This window comes from Melospiza melodia, chromosome 16 (assembly GCF_035770615.1).
Source record: "Melospiza melodia melodia isolate bMelMel2 chromosome 16, bMelMel2.pri, whole genome shotgun sequence".
Taxonomy (NCBI): Eukaryota; Metazoa; Chordata; class Aves; order Passeriformes; family Passerellidae; genus Melospiza; species Melospiza melodia.
Window position 1 is genome coordinate 4963374 of NC_086209.1, and position 25331 is coordinate 4988704.

The 25331-nt window shown below is 56.0% G+C and overlaps 2 protein-coding genes across 3 annotated transcripts; both read left to right on the forward strand.

Moving 5' to 3' along the window:
• The first annotated feature begins 4054 nt into the window (after positions 1-4054).
• LOC134425921 (thymosin beta-15A homolog) lies at positions 4055-5528 on the forward strand. Its single transcript, XM_063170944.1, has 3 exons — positions 4055-4188; positions 4504-4608; positions 5027-5528. The coding sequence occupies exons 2-3, from the start codon at positions 4509-4511 to the stop codon at positions 5062-5064; spliced, it is 138 nt and encodes a 45-aa protein (XP_063027014.1). The 5' UTR covers positions 4055-4188; positions 4504-4508; the 3' UTR covers positions 5065-5528.
• A 9637-nt stretch (positions 5529-15165) lies between these two features.
• On the forward strand, positions 15166-21012 carry RAB9B (RAB9B, member RAS oncogene family). 2 transcript variants are annotated; one of them, XM_063170370.1, is made up of 3 exons: positions 15166-15237; positions 16745-16797; positions 17852-21012. In XM_063170370.1, the coding sequence occupies exon 3, from the start codon at positions 17887-17889 to the stop codon at positions 18490-18492; it is 606 nt and encodes a 201-aa protein (XP_063026440.1). In that variant the 5' UTR covers positions 15166-15237; positions 16745-16797; positions 17852-17886; the 3' UTR covers positions 18493-21012. The 2 variants fall into 2 exon arrangements, with proteins under 2 accessions (XP_063026440.1, XP_063026441.1); XM_063170371.1 differs by lacking the exon at positions 15166-15237 and having other exon boundaries at positions 15534-16797.
• The last annotated feature ends 4319 nt before the right edge of the window (positions 21013-25331 follow it).

Genomic DNA, 25331 nt, shown 5'->3' on the forward strand with positions numbered 1-25331 from the left:
CTGCTCACATTGCATGGAAGGAAAAGCATGGGACCAAGCACTGAGTAATTCCTTTTGTCCATCTTTGATTTCATGGACTTAATTGTTAGAGGTGGCAGTGCAGCTTCTCTAGTACTGTTCAATTATGTATCTGAGCAGATTTGTTCACATCGTGTTCAGGTAGGGGAAGCCTGAATATTTTAACAAGTACAAATGAAGAATTTGTAAGTGTCTTGCACAAAGCTGATGATCAGAGACAGTAGGATTATGTCCTGAGCAGCACTTGTTCTGATTAAACCCTGCTCCTTTCTCATTGTGTGTTGCAGATGGGGAAGTAGGAAATCAGAAGGATGAGATGGCAGGTCTGGAGAAGGGTCCTTGGCATTACAAATCGACCTCCAGACCTAGACTGAACATGACCATGGCCTCAGACAGGCATTTGCTGAGGATCACAGTTGTCCATCTGTTAAAATGTCTTGCAGTGCTGCCCAGTGAATAAGTGCAAAAAATGGGGTTTTTTTCCCCCCCAAATAGCAGGGTGGGTGCTGTGGGTCTTGTCAGGATTATGTAGTAGATTTCACCTTCACCTTTGAAAAAAGCAGAACAGAGTTTTACAGCCATTTCTATACAGGAGACCATTGCTATTAGTATATAATGTTTTCTTATTACTTTAATAAAACCAGGAGTTTGAGTTGGGAGAGGGCACAGACTCAATGTGCTGTATGACATTGTAGCTCTTACAAAGGATGTGAGGTACCTCCTTGGGAGAGTTCTCATACCTGTGTAAAGTTACACTGCTCTGAAGCCTTCTGATCAGAAGGGATGGAGACTTCACCAAAGTCTGAAGGTGAGCTGTGGGGTGTCTTAGGCTTTCCTCACAGCTGTCTGAGTTACTCCTGTACAAAACAAGTTATTTCCCAGGAGAAAATCTCAGCTGAGTCATTTGCTGTGCTCATGCAGTTGAAGGTGTGGAGGAGCAGGGTAGGGCTCTAGCAGCTCCCTCTGCCACAGGCACAGCCAGAGTGTGGCTGCAGCTGTGAGGATGCTGGAATTGGTGCTGGTGGCTATCTCATGTCTGCTGCCTGCTGTTAATTCACCAGAACAAGGAACACATCAATCACTAGTCCTGTATCAGCCTCACCCAACTGACCAGGTACCTGAAACTAATGCACACTGTGTGAGCTGAGCTTGCCAGCTGTGCCCTGCAGCTAGCAGGATGTGTCCACTGTTAAAACCACAATGAGACACACCTCAACATAATTTGCTGGCACCTCCCTCCTGCCTTACTGATACAAGGAGTTGGTGTTTCTGTGATCTAAAGAAAGGAGCACCTTGTCTTGCTGCTGTTGGGCAAGGGGAAAATGGTGTTAGCAAGCCCTTTTGTGAACTGCAGCAATATCCACAGGAGGAATGAGCCCTCCTGTGAGACACAACAGCCGCAGTCTGCTGCTGCCTTCCCCAGTGTGTGCTCCTGCCCTGATGGATGTGAAGGGTTGTGGCAGGAGGCTGGGGTGAAAATGGGAGAAAGTGCTGTCACCCTGTGGAGTGGCTCAGCCTGGCAGCTGTCACGGTGGTGCCCTGCAGGCAGACGGGTCAGGAGGCTGAGAAAAACCTCTGATCAGAGCAAACCTGCCTCCTTCCAGTACAGGAGAATAAGGCATTCCTGGAAATGGCTCTCGGGGAGGCTCTGTCAGCCTGGCAGCCTTGTTCTGTGCGAGATTTAAAACCCATCTAAAATGGCTGGCAGTCGGTCTGTGCTATTTCAGGTCAGGGCTGTTTTTGCTTTCTCCCTATCTGTTGATGTCTCAGTTCTTTTGTTATAAATTATTGAAAGCAGAAATGCCAAAAGACGTAAGAAAGAAGCTGGTTGTGCTGTTATGGGAGGCTTTGCTAATTTGCTGGGGAAAAGCTCTTGCTGGGATATAAGCTCCTTTCTTGTTCTTTGTGCAAGATGGGTTTTAGCAGCTCCCCAGCAGCAGCCCCACCTCCCCCTGCTGGCAGTGCTCAGGCTTGGCTTTAAAGCTGCTCCGGCCGTGGTTTGTACGAGCGTGGTGGTGCCTGTGTGGCTTGAGGAAGGGGGAGCTCCCCTTGCCCTGCCTGCGTGGCCACCGTGGTGGCTTTGTGGCCAGACAAAGACCCGGGGCTTCCAAAGTGCTGCAGCATCAGGCGATGTAGCACATTGTCCAGGGGCTGTGCCGTGCCAGTGCTGGGTGCAGCTGATGTGCTGGGGGGATGGTGAGCAGGTTTTTGGGTGCAGCTGCTGCTGGTGAGGGGCTGTGCACAGGCAGGGTGGGGTTCAGGTTCGTTTGCACTCGCTGCCTGCCAGGGACAAAAGCTACGTCAGACTGCAGCATCCACAAAGGAGAAGCATGTGGAGAACAGGCAAGCAAAGGGGGAAGCTGAGCACGGCCAGAGAGTAAACACATGGTAAAACACTCGTCTGACTATTTGCATGAAGGCAAAATGGATTGCCTGCGTTCATTTTGATACTGAATGGATGTTTTGGCTCTCGCTGGCTGTGCAGGAAAGATGAGCCTTTTCTCACTGGGGCTGGGCTGTGTGATGCAGGCTCTGCAGGGTGGGCTTGAAGGATGCTCATGAAGGCAGCCCTTCCTGGGATTGCAGCTCCAAACCTGGCCCTGCCTGGGGCTGCACCACCAAATCAGAGCAGCCTGGCCTGGAGCTGTGCCTGCAGCCTCTCCCTCCCCCCAGCACAGGAACGGGAGGCTGCTTCTCATCCAGACTCCTCTTGGAGGAGCAACCTGGCCTTAGATCTTGGCCTTTCCCTTTTCAGCGTTTGCCAGCTCTTGGTTCTTGTTGAGTTCAGAGCCCACATTGTGGCAGGAGTGAGAAGGTGCCTCGGGGTTTGCGGCACAGGGCCACCTCCGGCCGTGACCTGCTGTCGCTGGATAGCACCGCTCCCTGCTGCCAAGAAGGCAGTCGGTCTTGCTAAAGAACACAAAGCAAGTGTTCCCTCCGGATTGCTGGGGATTTTCTCTGCAAAATCTCCAATAAGCCCTGAGCAAAACCCAGAGGTTGGCAGGCCAGGAGGAGGTGGAGGTGAGAGCTGCTGCAGCACAGCTGCTACCCCTTGGTGCTCAGTAACAGGTTCCTGTTCGCCATGGCACCAAGATCTCTGCAGAAAGGTTTTGCAAGCCTCATCTGCAGTCAGGATACTCCTTCTTTTGCCTCCTCCCTTTCCCCTCATTCCCTTCAGCAGCTACAGGACCTTCCTGGCCCTCTACCCCCTCTCTATCCTGGAGGCCAGCATGCAAGTGCCCCCCAGACTGCCACTGTCCTTCCTGCTGGGATCAGATGGGCTGCCTGCACTGCCCCTTGGCTTTTACCACCAAAGGTGTTTCTTCCACTTGCACACCAGCCCATGTGCGCAGTTTGGGCTGCTCCCCAGCCTTGCTGCAGCCAAGCAATAGCTTGTGAGTACGGTCAGCTTCTTGTCCACCCGTGCTGCTTTTTCAGTGACCAGCCCTCCCCAGGAAGTGCTGTGGCCAGTGTAGACGTGAGCTGGGCAGTGGCCAAGCATCTCTCACAGGTGTGAGAACAGGGTGCTGGCTTTAGCCCAAGGCTTGCTTTATTCAAGTTCTGCTTCAGCAATGGGAGCATCCCTGGACGCACACATGGGCCACACCTGCCTCCCTTGCTGTGGGGCACGTGCTTCTGGTGAGGGGGGTTGAGGCTGGGACAGTGGCTGTGGAGCCATCTGGTCTCAAAGGGACCAGCCTGCTGCCCCTCACCGGCACGCAGGTGAGTGTGTGCACAGGAGGGGCAGTGGGAGCCATGCCCGTGTGTGGGGGCAGCAGGAGCTGTGTCCGCGCGTGCGGGGTCTGTGTGCCGCCTGTCCGTGTGTGCTGTGAGGGTGTGTGGCCCCTGTTCCCGGTGAGCCCCCGTTCGGCGTCTCCTCTCTCTCTGTCCCCTCCCCGCCCGGCTCCCTCAGGCCCCTCACGCTCGGTCCCGCTCGCGCCCCCGTCGCGCGGCACGGCGGGAGCGGCCGCCCCCTGGCGGGCCACGCGCTTCCCGGCGGGCGGGCAGCCAATGGGCGCGCGGGCTGGGCGGCGGCCGGGGTATAAAAGGCTCCGCCCCGCGCGTCGCGCGCTCCACACTCACCTGGACGTGCAGGGAGCGGGATCCGGCTCGGCACCGGCACCAACTGCACATCGCATCCGCTGCGCACCGCGCCCTACAGCGCCGCAGGTACGGGCCGGGCCGCGCAGGGGGCCCCGCGCAGCGCTGCTGCCAGCAGGGGCTCGCCGAGGTGCACCGGGGCGGGGGCTGCGGGCGCGGCGGGTCCCGGGGGGCCATGGCTGCCTGCTGCGGGGAGGGCTCCCCGGCGTGTGCGGGCACCGGGGGCCGCCCCGCTCGGCTGCCCGGGCCCGGCAAGCGGCGCGGTGCCCGGGGCGGCGGCGCGCCCCGCCCTGCGCTATTGTCCGCGGCGGGGGCCGGGGGGGGCCGGGGCCGCCTTTGTCTGCCCGTCCCCATCCTCGGCTGACTGCGGCGGGGGTCTCGCAGGCAAAATGTGCGACAAACCAGACCTGTCGGAGGTGGAGAAATTCGACAAGAAGAAGCTGAAGAAAACCAACACGGAGGAGAAGAACACGCTGCCCTCCAAGGAGAGTGAGTGCGGGGCTGGCGGGGCGGGAGGCGCGAGCGGCGGGGCAGAGCCCTCGGGGCCGCTCTCACCGCCGGGGGACAGGGGCGGTTCGGGGCGGCGGGGCTCCGGCCCGGGGAAAGCCGCGGGCAGAGGTGTGTGCAGCCCGGGACAGCGGGCACGGACGCTCGGGGAGGGCTGTGGTGCCAAACTGATCCCTCGGGGCATCGCTTTGCTGCGGACAGACGCAGACAGGTGCCCGACGAGCTGCCACGCACACGTGTGGCTTGTCATCTTCTAAACTGACTGTTCAGCCGCCCCACTTGGGATCAAACCACAAAACTGGCCATCAGGGCCTGAGTGAATCCTCTGAAACCTTCTCCAGTTCGTGCTTTCACAAAAAAAAAAGGCACAAGATACTAATGGGCCTCTATTCTCTTGCAGCCATTGAGCAGGAGAAGGAATGTGTGAAGTCTTCCTAGAGAGAGATTGCCTGGCAGGAAGAGCGACTACTCAATTATTTTGCTTTGAAATGAATCATGTGGGTTTTTTTAAATTTACATCACGTACATGTATAGAAAACAGCTGTATCACCTAACACACTGTCCCACTTTGCTGGCAGCTTTGGCAGGTGGGGGGGACAAAGCGTGGTCCTCTCAGTCCATCAGTAGCCTGACCTGATGCCATCTCTGCTGCTTCAGCTGCCTCCTGTGACAGCACTGATCTTGCTCTGATGCAGTGGGGAGATGAGCAAGGGCTGTGGAGGCTTCTGGGCATGGACCCCTTCTGCCTGGTGGAGTGGGGAACCTTTCTGGCCTCACCTCCAGCCTGGGTCTGTCTTGCATATTCTTCACTGACAGTGTTCTGTAGCCTCACTCACGGTTTTTTGTCTTCCTTGGGGAAAAAATGAGAAGTTTATTATAAAATAAAAAATTGTAATGATCTACCTATGGCTCATGGCTTCTTTTCTGACAAAGGTTCTGGCTGTAGCGTGGCTTGCCCTGTGGAGGGTGGGGAGGTGTGCCTGGTGCTGCAGCAGTGCTGGGGGGTCAGTGTTGCTCAGAGGGCGATGTGGGATGGTTCCCTGCAGGGTGAATCCAGTTTGGTGTTTGGGGATCTGTTCCTGGGGAACTGGGAGTGTTGCTGGCATGATTATGGCCACTGTGCTCCACCACCATTGTGGTTTCTTGGCGCATCTAAAAGCAGAGGCTAACCTGGGTCTCGCTGCCCATGTGAGGGCTGAGCCTTTTGCCTTGGAAAACTTGGTGTCCCCTGCCTAAAACCTTGTGGAGCTGGGCTGGTGCCTTGTCAGCAGGGCTGGGGATGCTGGCACTGGTGATTCTAGCCTGGGTCCTGCTGGTGTGGTGGCCAGGCCAGCTCTGCCTACCCAAATCTTGGAGCACTGTTTTCCCATCACTGCATGGCACTGCCCTTCTGTTCCCCTTGAGCCAACCTCCACCCCTACCCTTGACTGCAGGTGGTTTTTGCAGCCCTGTAGGGTTGGGTTTGAATGCAGTAAATCCCTTGGGTACTCTGGGCTGATCCCAGCCCTGCCTTGCAGGTGTGGAGATCCCTGGGTCCTGCAGTTGGCTGCCAGCACAGTGTGGGTGAGCTCTGACAGTGCCTCCAGGTTTATGCTGAAGCTTCCTGGCTACTGCCAGGGCTTCCTCACCTCCACCTGGCCTGCAGGGTCACTGAACACACCAGCCCACTTACAGAGGAGTGGAGGCAGACTAGCCAAAACTTGCCAGCTGACAGCTTTGGTCAGTGTTCCTCGCGAGCCTGGTCAGCTGGGGACAAACACGGGGCTGTTGTGCCTGTCTGGACACGGTGCCTATCTATGTGCCTCCACCCACACTGCCTGCCAAGGACTGCAAATAACACTGCCTCTGTGGTTGCCACTGCCTCAGCCCTTAAAAAGCAGAATTGAAAGAGCTGCAGGTTAAGAGTTTGGTGTTTGTGTGCTGTCAGGGCCGTGTGTGGGGTTTTCCATGGGGTGAGGGCAGAGGCCAGCAATGCAGAGGCCCAGCTGGGGCTGCTGCTCTGTTGGGCTGAGCACTGGGAAGGGTGGCTGTGCCCCTTCAGCACCCTGATGTCCCCAGGACAGACCCCTATCCTGGGCATGGGAATGTTTTCCCAGTGCCAACAGCCAGGGTCGTTTGTCAGGGTGACAATGTGTCCCTGCTCAGGGGTGGTTTTTCTTATGGAGCAGAGGCAGGCAGGTAAAGCCAGCCTGAACCCTTTCCCCATCCCTGAGAGCCAGAGGCTGAGTTGAACCAAGTGAAGCTTTTGGGACAGAAACACAAAGTGTCAGGGCTGATCTCCCCTGCTCGGTTCTGCTTTTGGGGATAGGGGGGTCTCTGGGTGCCCAGAGCACCTTGGCTACTCTGACACCGCCCCATGCCTCTCCCTGTGACATGCTGCAACGGGCCCCTCTGCGGGCATGGAAAAGCACCAGGGCACTTATCTCTCCCTGAGTCACATGGACGTCTGCAAGGCCACGGCAGGAGTGTCCCCTCCCTGGCACTGCTGTGCTTACAATAACTTCCCCCTCAGCCCGTGCTGGGCACACAGGCAGCAGAGCCTGCCAGGGGTGCTGGGCACCCCAGTCCCACAGAGCCAGCTGGTTTGGCAGCCAGGGCCAGGGCTGTGGGTTGCTGCATGTGGCAGGGTGGCTGGTGCCAGGAGCTGGCAGTGCTCCAGCATTGACCCCGAGTCTGTGGAAGTGGCCATGGCACCCCCTGCATCCTGGGGAGCTATAGAGGTGTGGATGCATCTGTGTTTGGGTTGCTTTTTCATTGCAGCCATCCCCAGCATGTAGCAACACAGATTCAGACATGGGGCTGTGCCCCAAGGAAGTCACCCCAGCCTGGACCCAGGGACATCAGCTGGAGCTGGGAGCAGCTCCCCAGCAAACACATCCCTGTGTGTCTTATGGCCAATGTCCTGTGGTCACCTGAAGTGAGGGCAGTCCAGGCACTTTTCCCAGCCACATCCCTGCCAGAATGGTGCACAGAACACATTGCCTAAATGCCCTGTGCTCAAGACTGAGGGTAAAGAGTTACCTATTTGGCTAACCAGTGTCCAAAATGTCCCTGATGCCAGCAAAGCGTGAGCCAGGAAGGGGAGAACCATTACAGAGAAGCCTTTTACATCATCACTTTCCCTCCCTATCCCAGACCTTCACCTTTTCACCCTGGCACACATGGGCCCACAGCTGCCAGTGCTGTGGGAGGCCAGGACACCTGCCAGACTGATGTCCCCTAGAAATGTGGTGGCTTGAGCAGCATAGACTGCCCCAGCAGGCACCCACACACAGAGGGTGACATTCCAGGAGCTGGGCCTTCCTGGCAGGGCTCTGTGACCCTTCCCTTGCTGGCTCCAGGTGAGTTTCTTGTGTCAGCCCCTCTTGGCAATGCCAGGAGAATATAATCCATGCCTCTCTCCCATCTGGGGCCCATCCTGCTGCTTTGGGGCGGTTTCCTCCCACGCTCCATGAGATGCAGAGGAGGGAGGAGAAGGCTGAGTCACCATCAGGAGGAATTTGGGCAAATACCTGGTGACCAGCAACATGAGGTGAATTCAGATCAGGGCTTGTGGCTGGGTGTCTGTCCCTGCCACTGCTCCATCCTCTCTGACTCCAACAGGAGAGGATTTGGCCCAACACACACATGTGGAGGATCACAGCCCCATCTCTGGCAGGAGGTGCCTGAGTCAGCCTGTGCATTGCCCTGTACTGGGCTGCCCTGTGCCCCACAGCTCCCTGCCAGTCTGTGGCACCTGCCTGATGTCCCACAGCACCACACTGGTTTGTGGCACAACTCACCCAGGGCAAGGGAGGCTCCTGCACTCTGGCAGCCAGGGTTTTTTCCCTTTGTCACTCGCCGTCTGGCAGTTCCCAGAACTGCAGCAGAAAGTGGTGAGAGCCAAGATCAGTCAGTGATCAAAGCCTAAGGCAGCTCCTGGATGGCAGGAAATTGCCAACCTCAACTTGAACTGCAAATGGGCCGAGCAAACCTCCTTTAAGATATGTGTTTGGGACCAGAGCAAACAGGATAAGGTGAAGCCAGGCTGCACACAGGTGAATGCTGCAGCTCCCCAAGGAGTGGATCCTGCCCACCCCCACCTCCCTGTTCCCTGCATGCCTGAGGAAAACGTGTCACCACCTCTGTGTCACTTGGGTTGGCCTTTTCCTGCCAGGCCTCTGCTGCCTGCACAGACACATTGCCAAGTACAGAGCTCAAACCACCCCATGGCAGCTGAGGTTGAGAGGGGAACAAGGGGCAGCAAGCATGAGCTGCCAGGGGAAACCTCTGCTGGGAGTTCTTGGGGAGGATCTGTTCATGGAGATAGTTAAAGAGGAAAGCACATGGCTGTAAAAGAGGAAGGCAGAAAAGAGGGAGCAATAGTGGGGAAATGAAAGTGTTGTATGGGCTAGTGACCACAGTCCTTTGGCAAAGGAGTTGAGAGTAGGCTACCATGGTGTGTGAGAGCTGTGTGTGATGGGGCACTTGGTGACATGGGAAGGATGGACAGACAAGCTGTCCCTATCCTGTGGTGGGGAGGAGCACTGTGCTGAAGAACTCTCGTGGCCATGGGGAGGGAAAGCCACTGCCCCTTTGCCCCCACAAAGGCACTCACACAGCGAGCCAGAAACCCTTGGACACCTGTGCTGGCAAACTGGCCTGTGGGCTGCACGCACTCAGCACAACCCAGCACCTTCCCCGGCAGTGCAGAAGTTATTGCTGCTCTTGAAATAATGCCCTGGAGGTCAGGTTTACCAGCAGGAGCTTACTCATCCCCTGCCACGGAGGGCTCAGCATGAGCAGCGATGAACCGGGAGCACGCAGAGCTTCCTGCTCAGGGCCAGGCTGCTGCCAGCCCGGCACGAAGCCGGGGGTCACCAGCCCGCCCTGTCCCGCATGTGCCGGGGCTGGGGCGGCCCGAGGCGCAGGTGGCAGCAGCCGGGCTGCGTGCCTCGGCCGGGCGACAGGCGCTGCTGCCGAGCCCTTCGGGGGCTGCCAGCCCGCTCCTGCCCGCGGCCGGAGCTCGGTGCTCGCCGCCGGCCCCCCCGGCCGCATTCTGCAGATTCCCGCGGCCGGAGGGGCCGTGCCGGGCTGCGGCAGCATGTGCTCCTGCGGGAACGCGGCTCCGGCCGCTGCGGCACCGCCCGCACTTGCGCCCGAGCCGGGCAGCTGACGGAGCAGAGGAGCGCTTTATTTTAGGAAGCAGCTGGCTCACACAGGAGACATTGTTTATCATCTTTCTCCCCTCTGGTGTTTTATTACAAAGGATTATGGCATGAAAAGCCATTTTGTTCCCCTGTTCGCAATGCATAGCCCCCTCTCCGTGATTTATTCCTCTCAACAGGCAACAGCTGGGGTATGGCATCCCAGGAAGTGGAGGAGGAAATAAGGTGGGGGCTCAAAGCCATGGCAGTGATGGCAGCAGGGATGCACCCAATGCCCAAGTCATGGCACAGCTGGCAGGAGTTTGCCGGGGTGCCTGAGATTGCTCATACACCTTCATGATGTGAGGGGTGGAAAAACAAAATCAAAGCCTTTCCACCGTGGGTAAGGAAATGTCACCTCACTCTGCCTGGCCAGGGCAGAGATCAGTGTCCTCTGTCAAAGCCTGTGTGCCCCACAGGCACACAGTGCTGGTGGCATTCCTGTGGTTCCACAGCCCCAAACCTGTCTGGATGAACCTGCATGGGATTCTCCTGCTGCCCAGGGGGAACCTGGGGCCAGGCTGGGCACAGCATGGTGCAGGTACGAGCTCAGCACGTGGGTGGGGTGCAGGGTACAAACTGAGGATCAGTTTGGGAATATGATCCGTGTGCACTCTCCCCAGAATCACCTCCAGCAGGGCAGAGGCACCTCCAGAGCCACAGCAGGAGCAGCTTCTCTCCATCCCTTTGTTCAGGCACTTTCCTTGCCAAACGACAGCCAGGATACCCCCTGTTCCCCTCCTCTGCCCCTGCTGCCGTGTGCCTTTCCTGTGGGTCCCAGAGCAGAGTCCGTGGCAGCACAGGCTGAACTCCCCCTGCCCAGCCTGGCAGACTCCTCTGTAGTTTTCCAGGAACCAGCTCCGGAGCCATGGGCAGCAGATATGCATGTTGCAACAGATGCCTTGTGCTGTTTGCCAAAGGCCCATCCTGTCTGTGCACCTATATCAGGGTAGAACTATGTCTGCTGCTGCCTCCCATGGTGATACCTGCTCTGCCACCCTGTCATCTAACATGTCCCTAAAAACCAGCCAAGGGGTTCTTGGGAAGGGCAGGGGATGGGCGGGGAGGTGAGGGCAGTGGTATGTGGCTCAGCCACTGCCAGGCCTGCGGTTGCACTGAAGCTGGGACAAGCCCCTGCCTGCAGTGTTGTGTCTGAGGCAGCTCTGCAGCCCAGGCATGTCCCCCTCCCTGCTGCCTCAGACCAGCTCACAAAAACAAGACAGGTCACTTTTTTAGGGCAGGTTGGGGAGAGGGGGTGAATGATGCCTCTTCCCCAGCTTTGCTCCACCTATGGAGCTCCTTCCTGGGGAGATAAATGGATGACAGGGTCCCTGGCAACTTGCTCAGGGCAAATGGGGGTGGCCAAGGCTAGAGCTGGCAGGACTGCTCAGGGGGGTCCTGTGCTGGAAATTGTTTCAGAGCAATGCCACAGGCTGGAGCTGCTGCTGGGCACACGCCTTGGAGAAGCAGCTGCAGAGCCGTGCACCGGGGCTGGAACAAAAGCAGAGGCCCAAGCCCCAGCTGCAGCACGGGACGTGTGAGGAATTAATCGAGGCATGAGCTGGCAGCATTGTGTGACCACGGGCTGGCAGGGGGTCCAAGCTGGATCAGGGCTCCTCACCTTGGCACCAGCTTCCCGTTGTTCACCCTAACTCCCAGAGCTGGCAGTGAGAGCCAAGCAGCCACACACATGTGCTGCAGCCCCTCTGGGCAGGGATGCAGCCGAGCCAGGGGAGTAAAACCTCTCATGCTGAAGGAGCCCTGTGCCCTGCAGAGTCCTTGCCCCAGTGCAACCCCCTGGTACTGCTCACCCAGCACATGGCTCCTGGGCCATGTCCCCATCTCCAGACAAATCCCCTGGTGCTCAGAGCCCACAGGTGAGGTCCCCTCCTGGCCGTAGGGCCAGGGCAGTGCTGCTCTCAGCAGGTTCCCACCAGCACAAGGTCATGCCCAGATAAGCCCATTCCTTAACTTGTGCTAAGTGTGCTTTAGCCATAGTAGTTACTAAGTAGGCAGCTCCTGTTGGGCCACAGTGTTTGTAGGCTGCACTTCTTATCTCTTTACTTTGCTGGGCTTTGGGAACATGTTAGTACAAACCATGGCTCTGTGTTTTGCTGTGGCACTGATGGCCTTGCTCTGCTGGGGGAGCTGCCTTGTGGAGAGGATCAGGGAATACATCTCCCTCTCCTTACCCAGGGCTGATGTGGGTGGCTTTGTTGTGCAGGCTCAAGAGGTCCCTGTTCACCCTTACATGGGCTGTTTAAAACTACTAATCAACAACTGGGGGTTTGTGGCAGCAATTTATAGCCTCTGCAGGTAGCTCCTCTCAAGTGTGAGGGCAAGATATCTATCCAGGGAAGACCTTGAGAACTACTCAGGAAAGTGCACCAGCACAGGTGAAGGCATCCAGCACCTGAGAGAATTAAGTAATGCTGATGGTCATCTACAGTGATCTAGACAATGATGATGTCTTCAGAAATCCAGAGGGTGTTCAGTGCACACATGCTGTGTGGAAGAAGGTGATTCAGAGTGTCCCAGTGTCATTCTGGCAGCTTGGCAGCACTGTATTATCCAGATATGAAAACACCTTATTGGCTCCAGAACTTTGATGAAATATCTGTCCCTCCTTGTGCCTATAAGCCAGTGCTTGGCTGCCAGGGGCACCCCAAGAAGTCAGTCCCCTCCTGCCCTGCTCAGAGGGAGAGTGAGCCCCAGATGCATGTGCTGTACTCTGTTTCCTCTTCCCTGAGCAGGGGAGGACAAGAGGCAGTGGGATGGTGAACCCAGCTTTAAGCAGAAAGCCCATATATGAGATGTGAGAGGGAAGAGAACTGTTAAGAGGAGGAAATCCCAAGAAGGCTGCCAATATAATTGCTGTAGAGGCACAAGAAGGCAACTGTCTTTCAGAGTAACCACTATGAGTGCTTAAGCCCTACTTTCCCGAAAGCAGCTGGACATCACCTGCTGATGGGAAGTAGGGAATAAATCCTTTGCTTTCCTTAGCTTCTGCATGCAGCTTTAGCTTTATTAATCTGCCTTTATCTCGACCCACAAGTTCTTTTCCATCTTATTTTCTCCCTGCCCTATCTGCTGAGGAAGGGAGTGCTAGAGCAGCTTGGTGGGTATCTGGTGTCCACCACAGATGCCAAACCGGTTGTTATCCAGCTCAGCAAGACAACCAGACTGCACCGCCGCTGGGAGCCAAATCAGACCGGGCACATCCCTGCACAGGTAGGCAAGTGACTCCACCAGCTGCCAGCACCCACAGATTACCCTGGAGGTACAGGGGAGCCCCTCGAGCATGAGCACGGTCAGCTGGGGTCACTGGCCATGTGGCATCTTTGGCTGAGCTGCAGGGATGTGCTGCCCCCCCTAAAGCTTGCAGGCAGCTTCCCCTGAGGATTAGGTGTCTGCCAGGCCTGACAGGGGTGGTGCAGGAAGGCAGAGCATAGCACAGTGCTGCAGCAGAGCACCATGCCTCTGCTGCCTTGGCAGGATCTGCCGTGGTGGCTCTTTCTTGTACAGGATCAGGGCTCACCCCTTATATGCTAAATCAGATCCCTGATCAATAAATACTGGCAAACAGGACTGAATGGCTGCCAGGCAAAGGGAACTGGGCAGGGGCAAGTGTGCCCTGCTCAGAGGCTCACTCCAGCAATGCATGGTCCTGACAGAGCCGGCAAGGGGATCTGGACTGGTTTGGAGGGATCTCCCAGGGGGTGGTGCAGGCTGCATCTCTCACTGACACCAGCAGCATCCTGCACTTCTGCCCTGGAGCTGCTGTGTACAGCAGTGCCCCACATGCACACCCCTGGAGCTCCCACATTTTCCTCAGGCTGCCCTGGTCCCCTACTGCCAACAGCCTCGACCTTGGGCCCTTGTGCTGCCCTCCCCCTCCTCACCCCCCTAGGCTTTCCTTGTTTCCCATCTCTTCTGACAGATCACTGAGGCCAGTATTAATATAATCCCTGGCTTAATTTAAATCCTCCTCCCATCTCATTCTTTCCCGCAGGGAGAACAGAATGGATGCCCTTTTGTGGCACCCACTCAGTCCTGGAGCTGATGCAGGATCCAGATGGCCAGAAGCCCTGGATGTCCATAGCAGGGAAGAGGTCCCTGCTCCTCCCCCCTGGAGAAGGTGTCCAAGACATGTTGCAGCCCCAGTGAGATGTGTCCCCCAGTTCCAAAGGTGTGTCTCGTTAAGCACCAGGCACTATTAGGAAGAAGAGTTGATGATGCCAACCACAGGGGAACACACAAGTGGCTGCTGCTCCCCAAAACCCCTCTGCAGCCACCTGGGGGTCTGGTTTCCCTCTCCCTCTGCTTTCACTGTCTGGGCGAGGCTGGCCACAATTTTCCCTTTCAATGTAATGTTTGTATTAGCTGTTCTTCCCCAGAAACCTCCTTAAAGACATTCTCATTCCTGGTCATGTGGGGTATCATGAGGGTGGGGGAGTCTTGCTCTTTTGGGCAGCTGTCACTGAAGTGACAAAGTGGGGACAGGGGGACTGAGAGGAGTGACAGGGGCAGGCAGTGAGGGGGCACAGGTGGGACTGTGAGGGGAGTGACAGGGAAGGGCAGTGAGGGGCTGCGGTGCGACATGTGGCACTGTGAGGGGACAGGAGATCGGGGAGTGACGGGGACTGGCGTTAGGGAGCTGCGGGGGGCAGGGGACATGCGGGGACTGTGAGGGGAGTGACAGAGGGGACTGTGAGGGCGCACAGGCAGGACTGCGAGGACAGTGACAGAGGGGACTGCGAGGGGAGTGACAGAGGGGACTGTGAGGGGGCACAGGTGGAACTGTGAGGAGAATGCCGGGGGCGAGCAGTGCGGGGCTGCCGGCCACGCAGGGACATGGGGGACATGCAGGGACTGTGGAGGGGAGTGCCGGGGGGTGCTGTGAGGGGGACCGGGGGACACTGAGGGGACGGGAGCTCGAGGGGTGATAGGGCAGGCAGTGAGAGGGCACAGGTTGACTGTGAGGGGGGACTGTGAGGGGGCTGAGGAGGCACAGGGGGGAACATGCGGAACTGTGAGGGGAGTGACGGGAGGACCGTGAGGAGGCACAGGGGGGACATGTGGGACTGTGAGGGGAGTGACGAGGGGACTGTGAGGGGGCTGAGGAGGCACAGTGAGGACATGCGGGACCGTGACGGGGCCGAGGAAGCACAGGGAGGACGTGCGGGACCGTGATGGCAGTGACCACGGCACCCTGAGGGGGCTGAGCAGGCACAGGGCGGACATGCGGGACCGTGATGGCAGTGACCACGGCACCGTGAGGGGCTGCGGGGCGGGTCCTGCCCGCCGAGGGCGGGCCCTGCCGGCCGGCGGGAGGCGCGTGCGCGGCGCAGGCGCGGGGCTGAGCGGCACCTGCGCCCCGCGGGCCGGGCGGCGGCGGCGGCGGCCGGAGGGCGGTGAGGGTGAGGTAAGGGCGGGCCCGGCGCCGCCGCCCCGGCCTGGGCACCTGCGGAGGGAGAGGGCTGGAGAGCCGCCCCTTTACCCCGGCCCGTGCCGAAGGGGCCCCTCGCGGGTGCCGCTCCTCGGCTGCGGGCTCCTCCCTGGCCGCTCCCGTGGGGCGGGATGGGACCCGCCGGAGGGTCTCGCCTCCGCCGAGCCGGGGCCTGGGGAGCAGGGGGGAGTCGGACCCGGCGTGCCCACCCCGCTGTTGGTACCTTCGCACAGGTGCTGGCGCCCTGCGAGAGCGGCTCGGCCCTGCTGCAGTGGGGTTCAGCATCCGGAATAGCTCGCAACGGGACCAGCGATGTCAAGGCTGTGTCACGGTGCCGGCAGCGTTCTGACCTGAGCCCTGCTGCTGAGTACTGCAGGCTCTGGAGCAGCCCGACATAACCTATTAGTCATTTTTAAAAAGAGTCACTTGCTAACAGAGTATATTTAAACAGAAATTCTGCTCGGGGCTGATGGCCTGTGCCAGGAGGGGTGACAGTGACAGTGGTGACAGTGACTGTCTTAAACATCCCTCAGGAAGGTTTGGAAAGGAACAAGGATATTGAACAATTCACCTGCTCACAGGGCAGGATTTCCCCTGAGCCATGGGCTATGGGAACTTGTGCTGCAGTTCCTGTTTGTCTCTTCTGACATTTGCATTTTGGTCTTTGCTTTAGAAATACTGGGTCACACACTGCTCCTCAAATAGCCCATCAGCTTAGCTCAGCTGGGCTTGGTTTGAGGTGTTTCTGTGCAGGGAAGTGAAATTTGTGAGCCTTTTGTGCAGAAAGTGAAGAAACTCGCTTAAAGCAGAAGTTTCTGCTTTTGGCTTTGTGGTAAGCACTGTTTGAAAGGGCAGCAAAAAGAGCAGAATCAAGGTTGAAGAGGGCCCCCCGAGGTAAAGGCAGAAAGCAGGGTTTGGCCTGGAAGGAGCAGGAGTGCTGATCTGAGCAGTGCCACACGCTCCTGCTTCAGTGGGTCGGAGATGTCATCACTAAGCAGCACTACTCATCCACACCCTTCCCAGGAATGTTGGTAGCAGGTGTAAGCAAGCTCCTTGTCTTTTCATCCCAGGCTGTTCCCAGCTGGCTCACTTTCTGGTTAGTAGATTCTGGTGCATGTTCAATCCTCAAATCAGATTCCAGGGTGTGAGTAGGCAGGACAAGCAGATCACAGTTATTATAATCCCCTGGATTGAAGGGAGACACAGGTTGCACAGCCTGTGCTCTCGTGTTAGAGCTCCTTCAGTTGTTCTCTTCTTACCTGGGGTTCAGCATGCACCTTGTACTGGTTCTGTACTGGGCCGTGTTCCATTTCACTCAGGGCAAGGGAAGCTCCTCAGTGCTTTGTTCATGCTGTTTTACTCAGTACTACACATGCAGGTTCCTAGAGCTCTGCTGTTGTCCTTCCATCCTCACTCAGCATCACAGGCTGAAAGCCAACAAGGGCAGCCCTGGTAACCTTGATGACTGATGTTTGTTTTTTAGTGACTGATACACTGGAGGAAGGTGTTCCCTGGACAGTCCTGGAGACAGAGCAGGTACAGTACAACACCCAACAAACCTCTTATTCCATGTCAGGCCTTTACCCTATCCTGCACAGTGTCCCTGGGAGGGAGAGGGTGCACTGGCACTTGGCCTTGAGGGTGCTGACTAAGGAACCTGTGGTGTCTGGGTGGTTGCAATGTGAACCTGCAGCTGAGCCCGAGCAAACTGGGCTGTGACAGGCACTGCCAGCAAAGAGCAGCTGGTCCTGTGCTGGGAAACCCCTTCCAGCACTGGGGTCACGCGCAGCTGCGCTGGCAAGGTGAGTCAGCATCCTCAGGGTGATTAACAACTGGCTTGACAAATGACTTGTATTGCTATTAGACCTGCACATCTATTGCATCCTTCCAGCAGAGCAAGTCAGAGAGGAGAAATTGTTTAGCTGGTGATGGTACAGTGGAAAGGAAGGCCTGGTGATGGCCACCTCTGGTGATTTTGCTGTTTCTGTGGTAGCCTCACAGGATGCAGGCCTGGAGAGATGTTTTAGGTAGGGATGATGTGTTTGGAAAAACTGGATAAGCTTTCTGTTACAGAGTTTTCACCAAAAGTGCCGTAATTGATACTAAACTCTCAACAGTTGTTTTTACCTTGCACTTAAAGGGGTCATGTGCTATGTGCTGCATCCATTTTGGACCTGATGGAGGACTTGATTGCCTGAAAGTTTGTCCAGTTCCTAGCTCTAAACTCTCTAATAGGAGAGATTAGGATGATAAGATCTCTCTAAAAACAGACATCACTTCCTTAGACACCTCACTTAGACTGAGACTGTCTTATGTTATGATGTAATGTTAAGTTTCCTTGGCATTCTGTTTGATCGGTGAGCTGTTAGCATCTTTCTTCTCCATTGTCATAACAACGTAATTAGACTGGTGCTGGGAAAAGAAAAGCTCTAGGTGCTGATTTCAGGTGTCCCGTCCCGCTCGTGGCTGTACAGAAACTGCCGGCGAGGCACTATGTACAAAACTTCAGAAATGGGGATGGAAATACCTTATTCTGTTCTGCAGAACCCACAAGTCCAATGCTGTTTTGTACTGTTTGTGAACCCTGCAGGTTGCCCTGGTACCCTGTCCCTCCGTGCTGCTGCAATGAGCGGGAAGTCCTTGCTCCTGAAGGTGATTCTCCTTGGAGATGGTGGAGTGGGGAAGAGCTCCCTCATGAACCGCTACGTCACCAACAAGTTTGACTCGCAGGCGTTCCACACCATTGGGGTGGAGTTCTTGAACCGGGACCTGGAGGTGGACGGGCGCTTTGTGACCCTGCAGATCTGGGACACTGCGGGCCAGGAGAGGTTCAAGAGCCTGCGGACGCCCTTCTACCGGGGAGCAGACTGCTGCCTGCTCACCTTCAGCGTGGACGACCGGCAGAGCTTCGAGAACCTCAGTAACTGGCAGAAGGAGTTTATCTATTATGCTGATGTGAAGGACCCTGAACACTTCCCATTTGTAGTCCTGGGCAACAAGATAGACAAACTGGAGAGGCAGGTGAGCACAGAGGAGGCCCGGGCCTGGTGCATTGAAAACGGTAACTATCCCTACCTGGAGACTAGTGCCAAGGATGACACCAATGTGACAGTGGCCTTTGAGGAAGCCGTGCGCCAGGTGCTGGCGGTGGAGGAGCAGCTGGAGCACTGCATGCTGGGCCACACCATTGACCTCAACTCCAGCTCCAAATCAGGCTCGGCCTGTTGCTGAGAGTGGCTGCTGCTGCCTTGGGAGCAGCTGGATCAAACACACCTGGGCAGCCCTGGGCCTCTCTGAGGAGAGTGGCCACAAGGACAAGAGGTGGTTTGCTCACTGGGGAGCTGCAGCCTCACCATCTGAATCCTGCCTGGGGTTTTCAGGCACAGAGCATGTATCTGCAGGAGGGAGCTGTTAACAGAGCATGTGAGCATAGTCTTGCTTTCATCTCTGCCTGTTTTAGCAGGTTTAAAGGGCTGAGTTAAAGTCCTTTAAATTCCCTAAAGACAATAGGGATTTGTTCTCTACCAAGAACTGCCTGCAGAGCAAAGCTGAGAGCATCCTAGACGTTGAAGTATTTTAGTCCTGAAATAAAAAAAAAAAATAGACCCACTCATGACCATACTGCCAAAGGAAATCCCACTCAACATACTGAACAAAACCCGTCCTAAAGACTCTGGCCCATGTGACTGTGAGAAAGCCAAATAGTGGAGTGGCTGGGATGTGTGTCTGTTGTTTGGGATAAGTGTATTGTGTCCTGAGGCTGAAATGTGATGAGAATTGTTAGAGCTCTGACCAGAAGCAACATGTGAAGGAGAGAGGGGCCTGTGTTTGAATGTGACAGTATTGTTTCTTCATAGCTGCCTATTTCTGATCTGTTTTTCCTCACCTTTAACTTTGTCTTGTGTGAGTGTTATTTTTTGGAGAGACTGCTTGTTGTTTAATACATGTTTCCTTGTCTCTTGTGGAAGCTCAGCCTTGAAGCCCTGGGTGAAAAACACCGATGTGGATGTTCACTGGGTCATGTCAAAGGGTTACTCAGGAGATCTGAGTGTGACACTTCAGCTGGTTTGTGTCACAAGTGATCACTGTGTTCAGGTGATGTGCTCTAGCAGGCCAGATGGCAGGTGGGTGGGCTGTCTCCTGGGTGTGCAGGTGGCTCATGAGTGGTCAGCTGTTAAACCCACTCTGTCTGGCACCAGTGACCACTGTGCCTCATCAGCTGGCACAGCCACACCTTCAGTTGCTCTAGCATGGATGTTCCCTGTGAATGCTGCAGTGTGGAACCATTCACCTGGTGTGTCAGGCACAGTTGGCCTGGCCCTTGATCCCTCATAGGAAACCCGGGATGTTTTATCTGTAATTCCGTGACAGACTGGTCAAGTGTCTGCTAACAGACTGCTGTGTTCAGTGCTGTGGGAAGAAAGCTGCACTGCTTTCTCTGTTCAAGGTGTGGGCACCCCAAGGAGCTTCTAGAAGGGATGCCAGGCTTTGCTCCCATCTGCTGCCCTCTGCTAGGTGTTAGTCCCAGGCTGGCTGTGTAGCAGAGATGAGCTTGCTGGCTGCTGCCTTTGCCGTTCAAACCCCGAGCCCTGCAACCTCCCGTGCAAGCATTTGGCCAAAGCTGTGGCTGCCCACAGGCACGTAGGAGCCTGCCCCGAGCACGTATCCACTGGCTGCCCAGTGATTCCCACTCTGATCAGCTGCTGGATGGTAAATTTTGTAGCTCAAATCAAGCAACCCTCCCTTAAGCTGTGCTTTAGAGCAGGGCAGTCCCTGTCCTGTGCTGGCAGCTTGTCCCCATCACAGCACAGTCTCTGAGCATGCAGAGCATGAGCATTTTCCCCCATTTCTTCTGGGGTAACCCAGGGAGATACTGCCCTTGTCTGCAGGGCAACTGTGTGTGGAAGGGACTGGAGTATTAATGCTTTAGGGGGATCTAATTTCTAAACAGGCCTGAGCAGTTATATTCATGGGGAGTGAATGCTGTTCAGGCAGCTCCCTGAAGGAGAAGGTTCTGCTCTGTAGGTGAAAGAGATTTTTACAGGATATTATTGTTACTGTTTATTTAACCATGTCTGACCTCCTGAGGCCTGTGGATTTTTTCTTCATTAGCACTGCTTGATAGTTCCTTCAAGGTCCCAGGCTCTGTGACCTGTGCTTGCAGTTTCCATCCCTGAACAGGCACAGGGGCTCAGGATGAGAACAGCCTTGAGTCCCTCTTTGCTGGCCCCGTGGTAGGGGGGCTGCTGAGGGAGCTCCCTGCAGGTGAAACTGCCACTTTGCCATGGATTTTCTGGGATCTGTGTGAGGACTGGCACCCCCTACAGAAGGGGGCAGAGATCCAGGGTGCCACACTGCAGGAGGCACATGTGCAGCTGTTTGCAGCACCCTGTGTGTGTCAATGCTGGCAGCTAAAGCTCAAGGGCCTCGTTGTGCACGTGTTACACAGCACTTTTATTTCTGACATAGGATCACTGACTTTTTATATTAACCCCCCCCCCATTATATCAGGCTTATGTGTTTTTTTATAAAAGGTGGAGTATAATATATTTCAGTTGTTTAATTTATTTTAAATGAAACGCACAATTCCCAAAGGAGCCAGGATTTTGAACTCTGTTGCAGTTCAGTGCCAACAGCCATCCCTTCCCGTGTCCCCTCGTGCTGCTGCGGTTGTTGCTATTGCTGCAGAACTGGAATTGTAAAACCAAGAGTCTACCTTTATTTAAACAAATAAAACATGGATGTATTCAAGTGAAGTGGCTGCCTTCTTGGTTTATCCATGTCCAAGTCAGTTTTTGTTCTGAGGACTGCTTACTTACAGCATCTGGCAGAGAGAAGTCACTGAGGGACCAGGGGGATATTCCTTCATGTACCTACCTGCACCAGGAGCTGGAGGATCAGAGCTCAACAGCTGAATCCAGTGACCAGTTTTGTCTTTTCAGTAGAATCAGAAAGCAGTGTCAGAACAGAAATATTCCACATGGCTTCCTTCTGTCACTACATCTTAAATTCTCAGCCTGGGCTCTCAGCAGCAAGTCCGGTACTTTGCTGTGAATTCTTCCTGTGATCTTGGAACTGGCTCCTCGGGCTCCAGGGGGTTTTAACCAGGCATGACTTCCATAGGATGCTTAGAAGGAAATCAGCATATGGGACTGTTCTCTTTCTCTGTCCTGCCAGGATAGCTGCTTATTTTGGGAAGCTTTCTCTGTGTTTGCAGAGCTTGTGCCTGCTGTTTCTTTTGGCAGAATGTTTTTGTTTATTTTCCTCCCAGGTCTGTTTGTGCTATCTGTGATTCCAGGAGGCAGTGTAGGGTTCAAAGTCCTTGAAAACTGTGCATTTTACATGTGGGCTGGAGTATCTGGGGTCCTACAACATCTCAAAAGGCAGCTGAAAACACAGTCAACACTGGTGGGAGATGGCTCTGGTGTGGTGGCACTGTGGGGTTTGGGTGAGGCTGCCTCACATCAGGAAGGGTCTGTCTGAAAGCACCAGATGCTGCTGACCCCCCTGGTGTGAGATGTTTGTAAGGAAGTGCAGGCAGAGGCAGGAGCCATAGAGAGGCCATTCCCTCATTCCCCACTTTCCCTCTGTAAGCTGTGGCAGAGGGCTCAGTGGGTTTTGTCATGGGATGGGGAGAGGATGGATCCCTGCAGGGCAAAGTGTTTCCAAAGGAAAGCAGGGAGCTGCTTCTGTGTGGGACAGATGTTGTAGCACATCCCAGTGTGTTTGGAGAGGAGTAGGGGTGAGGAATGTCCTGATCCCATTCATCTTTCTCTCCCACTGCCCTCTTGAGGATTCTGCTGCTCTGGGCTGGGTAGTGCCCCTGAAAGGCCATGGAGCTGCTTGGTGGTGGGCTAAGGAAACGGGGTTCTCCTCAAGAGCCACTCTCTGAGGAGCACTGGTGTCATAGGACACAAAATGAGCAACATGCACAAGCTGGGATGTCCAAGGTAAAAAGCAGTTTATTTCTGAACTCCAATATTTATAGACTTTCAAAAGTGACCATGGATTGGAGGATGAAATTGCCACCTCTCCAGCCACATTGGTCAAACCAACATGCTATCACTTCTCTCCTCCTCCAGAAAGGAACACAAAACAATCATTATTTACATAAAAAGTGTGTGAGAAACTCCATTACAAAAATGTAAACATCAGAAGGCTTAGAAGAACGGGGTGACACACCAGTGGCTGCAGATGCCCTGGGGCTGCTCTCTGGTGACCAGGGTTGTTCCCTGAGTGCAGGAGGGAGCTCTGGGGCTGCTCCTCAAGGCAATAAACTGTGAGGAGATTGATGGGATCTCTGGATACGGCATATTCTTGTGTGAAGTTGAGCTGGATGAATAAAGAGTTAAAAATGCCCCTTTAGGAGCCTCTGAACCCTACTCCAAGCTCCAGTTCCAAACAGGAGCTTGAGGACAGCTCTTGCACTGTGGCAGTGGTGTGTTCTCCTCTGGACTGAGGAGCACTGCCCAGGTGGGAGGTGATGGCGGCTCCATCAGTGGTTATCTGGAGGACACAGGTGAGTCAGAGTCCCTTTACAGGGAGATTGGGCTAATCTGTGACATGGTGGATTGCTGCTGAGGTGATTGCTCATGCAAAAGCAATCAGAGATGGACAGAGATAGCCCCTGGCCCCAGTGCTTGCATGGCTGCTGCAGGAGCTCCTTGCTCGTGACTGTCTGGGGTCCTTTGGGGCTGCTGCTCATGGCCACGTGCAGGTACAGGACTCCTGGAACAGGTTGCTTGGAGAAGCCGTGGCTGCCCCATCCCTGGAAGTGTTGAAGTCCGGGGAGAACAGAGCTCTGAACAACCTGCTCTAGTGGATGTTGTCCCTGCCGGTGGCAAGGGCTGGATGATTGTTAAAGTCTCTTTGAACCCAGGCCATTCTGTGATTGTGTGACTTTCCACTTTTCATCTTTAGACAGAAGCTCCTGGCAGAGCTGGACTATGCAGAGATGGAGAGAAAGCAGCTTGATCAGGTGCAGGTGAGGACTTTAGCCAGGGCAGGTGGGTGTCAGTACCATGCCACAGCCCTGGCACACAGAGCTGCCTGCCAGGCTTATCCAAAACACAGCTGAAACCCGCACATCATCCTACACAGCCTTTCCAGGGCTGAGTCCGTATCCTGGGAGAAGTGAGCCTTTGGTGGTGTTTATGGTGTGTCCTGGGGGGCTCGGGGGAGGGTCTCCAGGAAGCACCATCAGCCGGGGCCGGGGCAGCGCAGGGACAGACCGGGGCTGCGGGGGGAACCGGGGCTGGTCGCCGCTCGCCTCGCTGCCCGAGGAGCCGCTGCTGCGCCCGACGGCCGCGGGGAGGAGCCGCAGGACCGGGGATGCTGAGGATGCCATCAGCCCGGCGGCCCCTCGCCCTTGGGGGCTGCCCGAGCGCAGGGCTGGGGCCCATGGCATCACCAACACCCCCCGGGTGCCGCCATCCCCTCCCCAGGGCACACAGGGCCGTCCCCCGGGGCGGCAGGGCACAGGATGGAGGGATGGGAGTTTGCCTCGCCTTCTTGCCAGCAAGCCCATGGGACTTGCTCCAGGGTCCCTTACTCTGGTGCAGCCTTTGTGGGAGCAAAGTTCTGCCGCATTTTAGCCGCAGGTGATTGCACTGGGTCCCGTGCTTGGAGCTTTCCTGATGGGCCAAGATGTGGTTTGGTTTGGTTTGGTTTGGTTTTTACAGAGATATGGTTTGGTATGAGGCAGAGCTTTTCCCTGTCTTTTCTCAGCCAGTGTCTGGAGGGCGCTGGGTGCCCAGGAGAGGAGCTCTGAGGGCATGTCCCCTGTCCCCAGGTGGGGTGGCAGTGGGGCATGGCCAAGGGCACACCTGATGAGGCTCCAAGTGTCCCTTGGGGCCTTGCCCAGCTCCCTGGCCTTGCTGGCCGCTCTCACACGCTGCCACCTCGCACTTGCTGTCCCCAGCCCGCGCCCCGGTCAGGGGGGCACCAGGCTCTGCCAGGGGACAGAGATGCTGTTTTGTTCCCCAGCTCGCTGCTGCCCTGAGGCTGATTGTGCACACACAGGACCCTTTCAGCACGGGGAGAGGAGGGTGATGGCATCTGGGAACGCAGGGAACAAAGGGCCCCGTTGACGCTGGCTGCAGCCCCAGGGGTTTCTGTCAGCCAGGGCAAGGCCGAGCTGTGCCACTGAGCTGGGGCAGCACAGTGCATGAGCTAAACCTCCCCTGGCCAGGCTGCATGGGCAGCTTTGCTGCCTGCTCAGAGGGGGCTGAAGAGAGGGGAGAGTGGGATTTGGGCTAGAGTCCTATTTAGGAATAGTGAAGGTCCCACCCTGCCACTCCTGGGCAGGTGGCTGTGCCTTAAATCTGCATTTTTGGACAGATACATGGGGCTGGGAGCATCCCTCCGTGGCCCCACTCCCTGGAGGCCCCTGGGCACAGCTTCTGGGGAGATTTCCAAGAGAAACAACATTTGAATCGATGATTTTTAAGCAGCTGCTGTGGAAAGATGCACCTAAGGGTTTCTGGGGTAGAAAGGCAGCAGCCAATGCCCTCCTACATACCAGCACCATGGACACATTAACAATCCTGCAGCAAACAGCACCACAGAGCCAAAGACAGGACATGCAGGGCTCTGTGACAGCCCAGTGTGCCCCTGTGCCTGAACAAGGCCATCCTGTTCCACACAGGGCTCTCTGCAAGCGAGACAATCGCCCACCCTGCATGGCTCTGGCCATGTTCATCCCACACATGCTGCCTCAGTGCCAGCCAGCCTGGCTGGAGATGTCCTGTTAGTTTTGCTGTGGTTTTGTTGTGCTACATGAGGAGACACAGCAGAGGCTGTCAGCACGTGGGCTGAGTGTTAAAGGGCAGCAGCAGCAGCACCAAACACAAGCAAGCAGCTGCCACAAGACCCCAGCTTTCCTCAGGGTGGCTGGAGGAGAAAGAAGAGGTTTTAAGGGCCCCCCCACCAGCTGGGAACAATGATTTTGAAGTCAGAGTTATGAACCTCGTGGCTGGAGTGGGCAGAGCCCTGCAGGGGCTGCTGGCCCACACATGGATCAGCAAGTACTGCTCCTCTGAGACCTTCTCTTCTGCAGCCTCCCCTTTTTT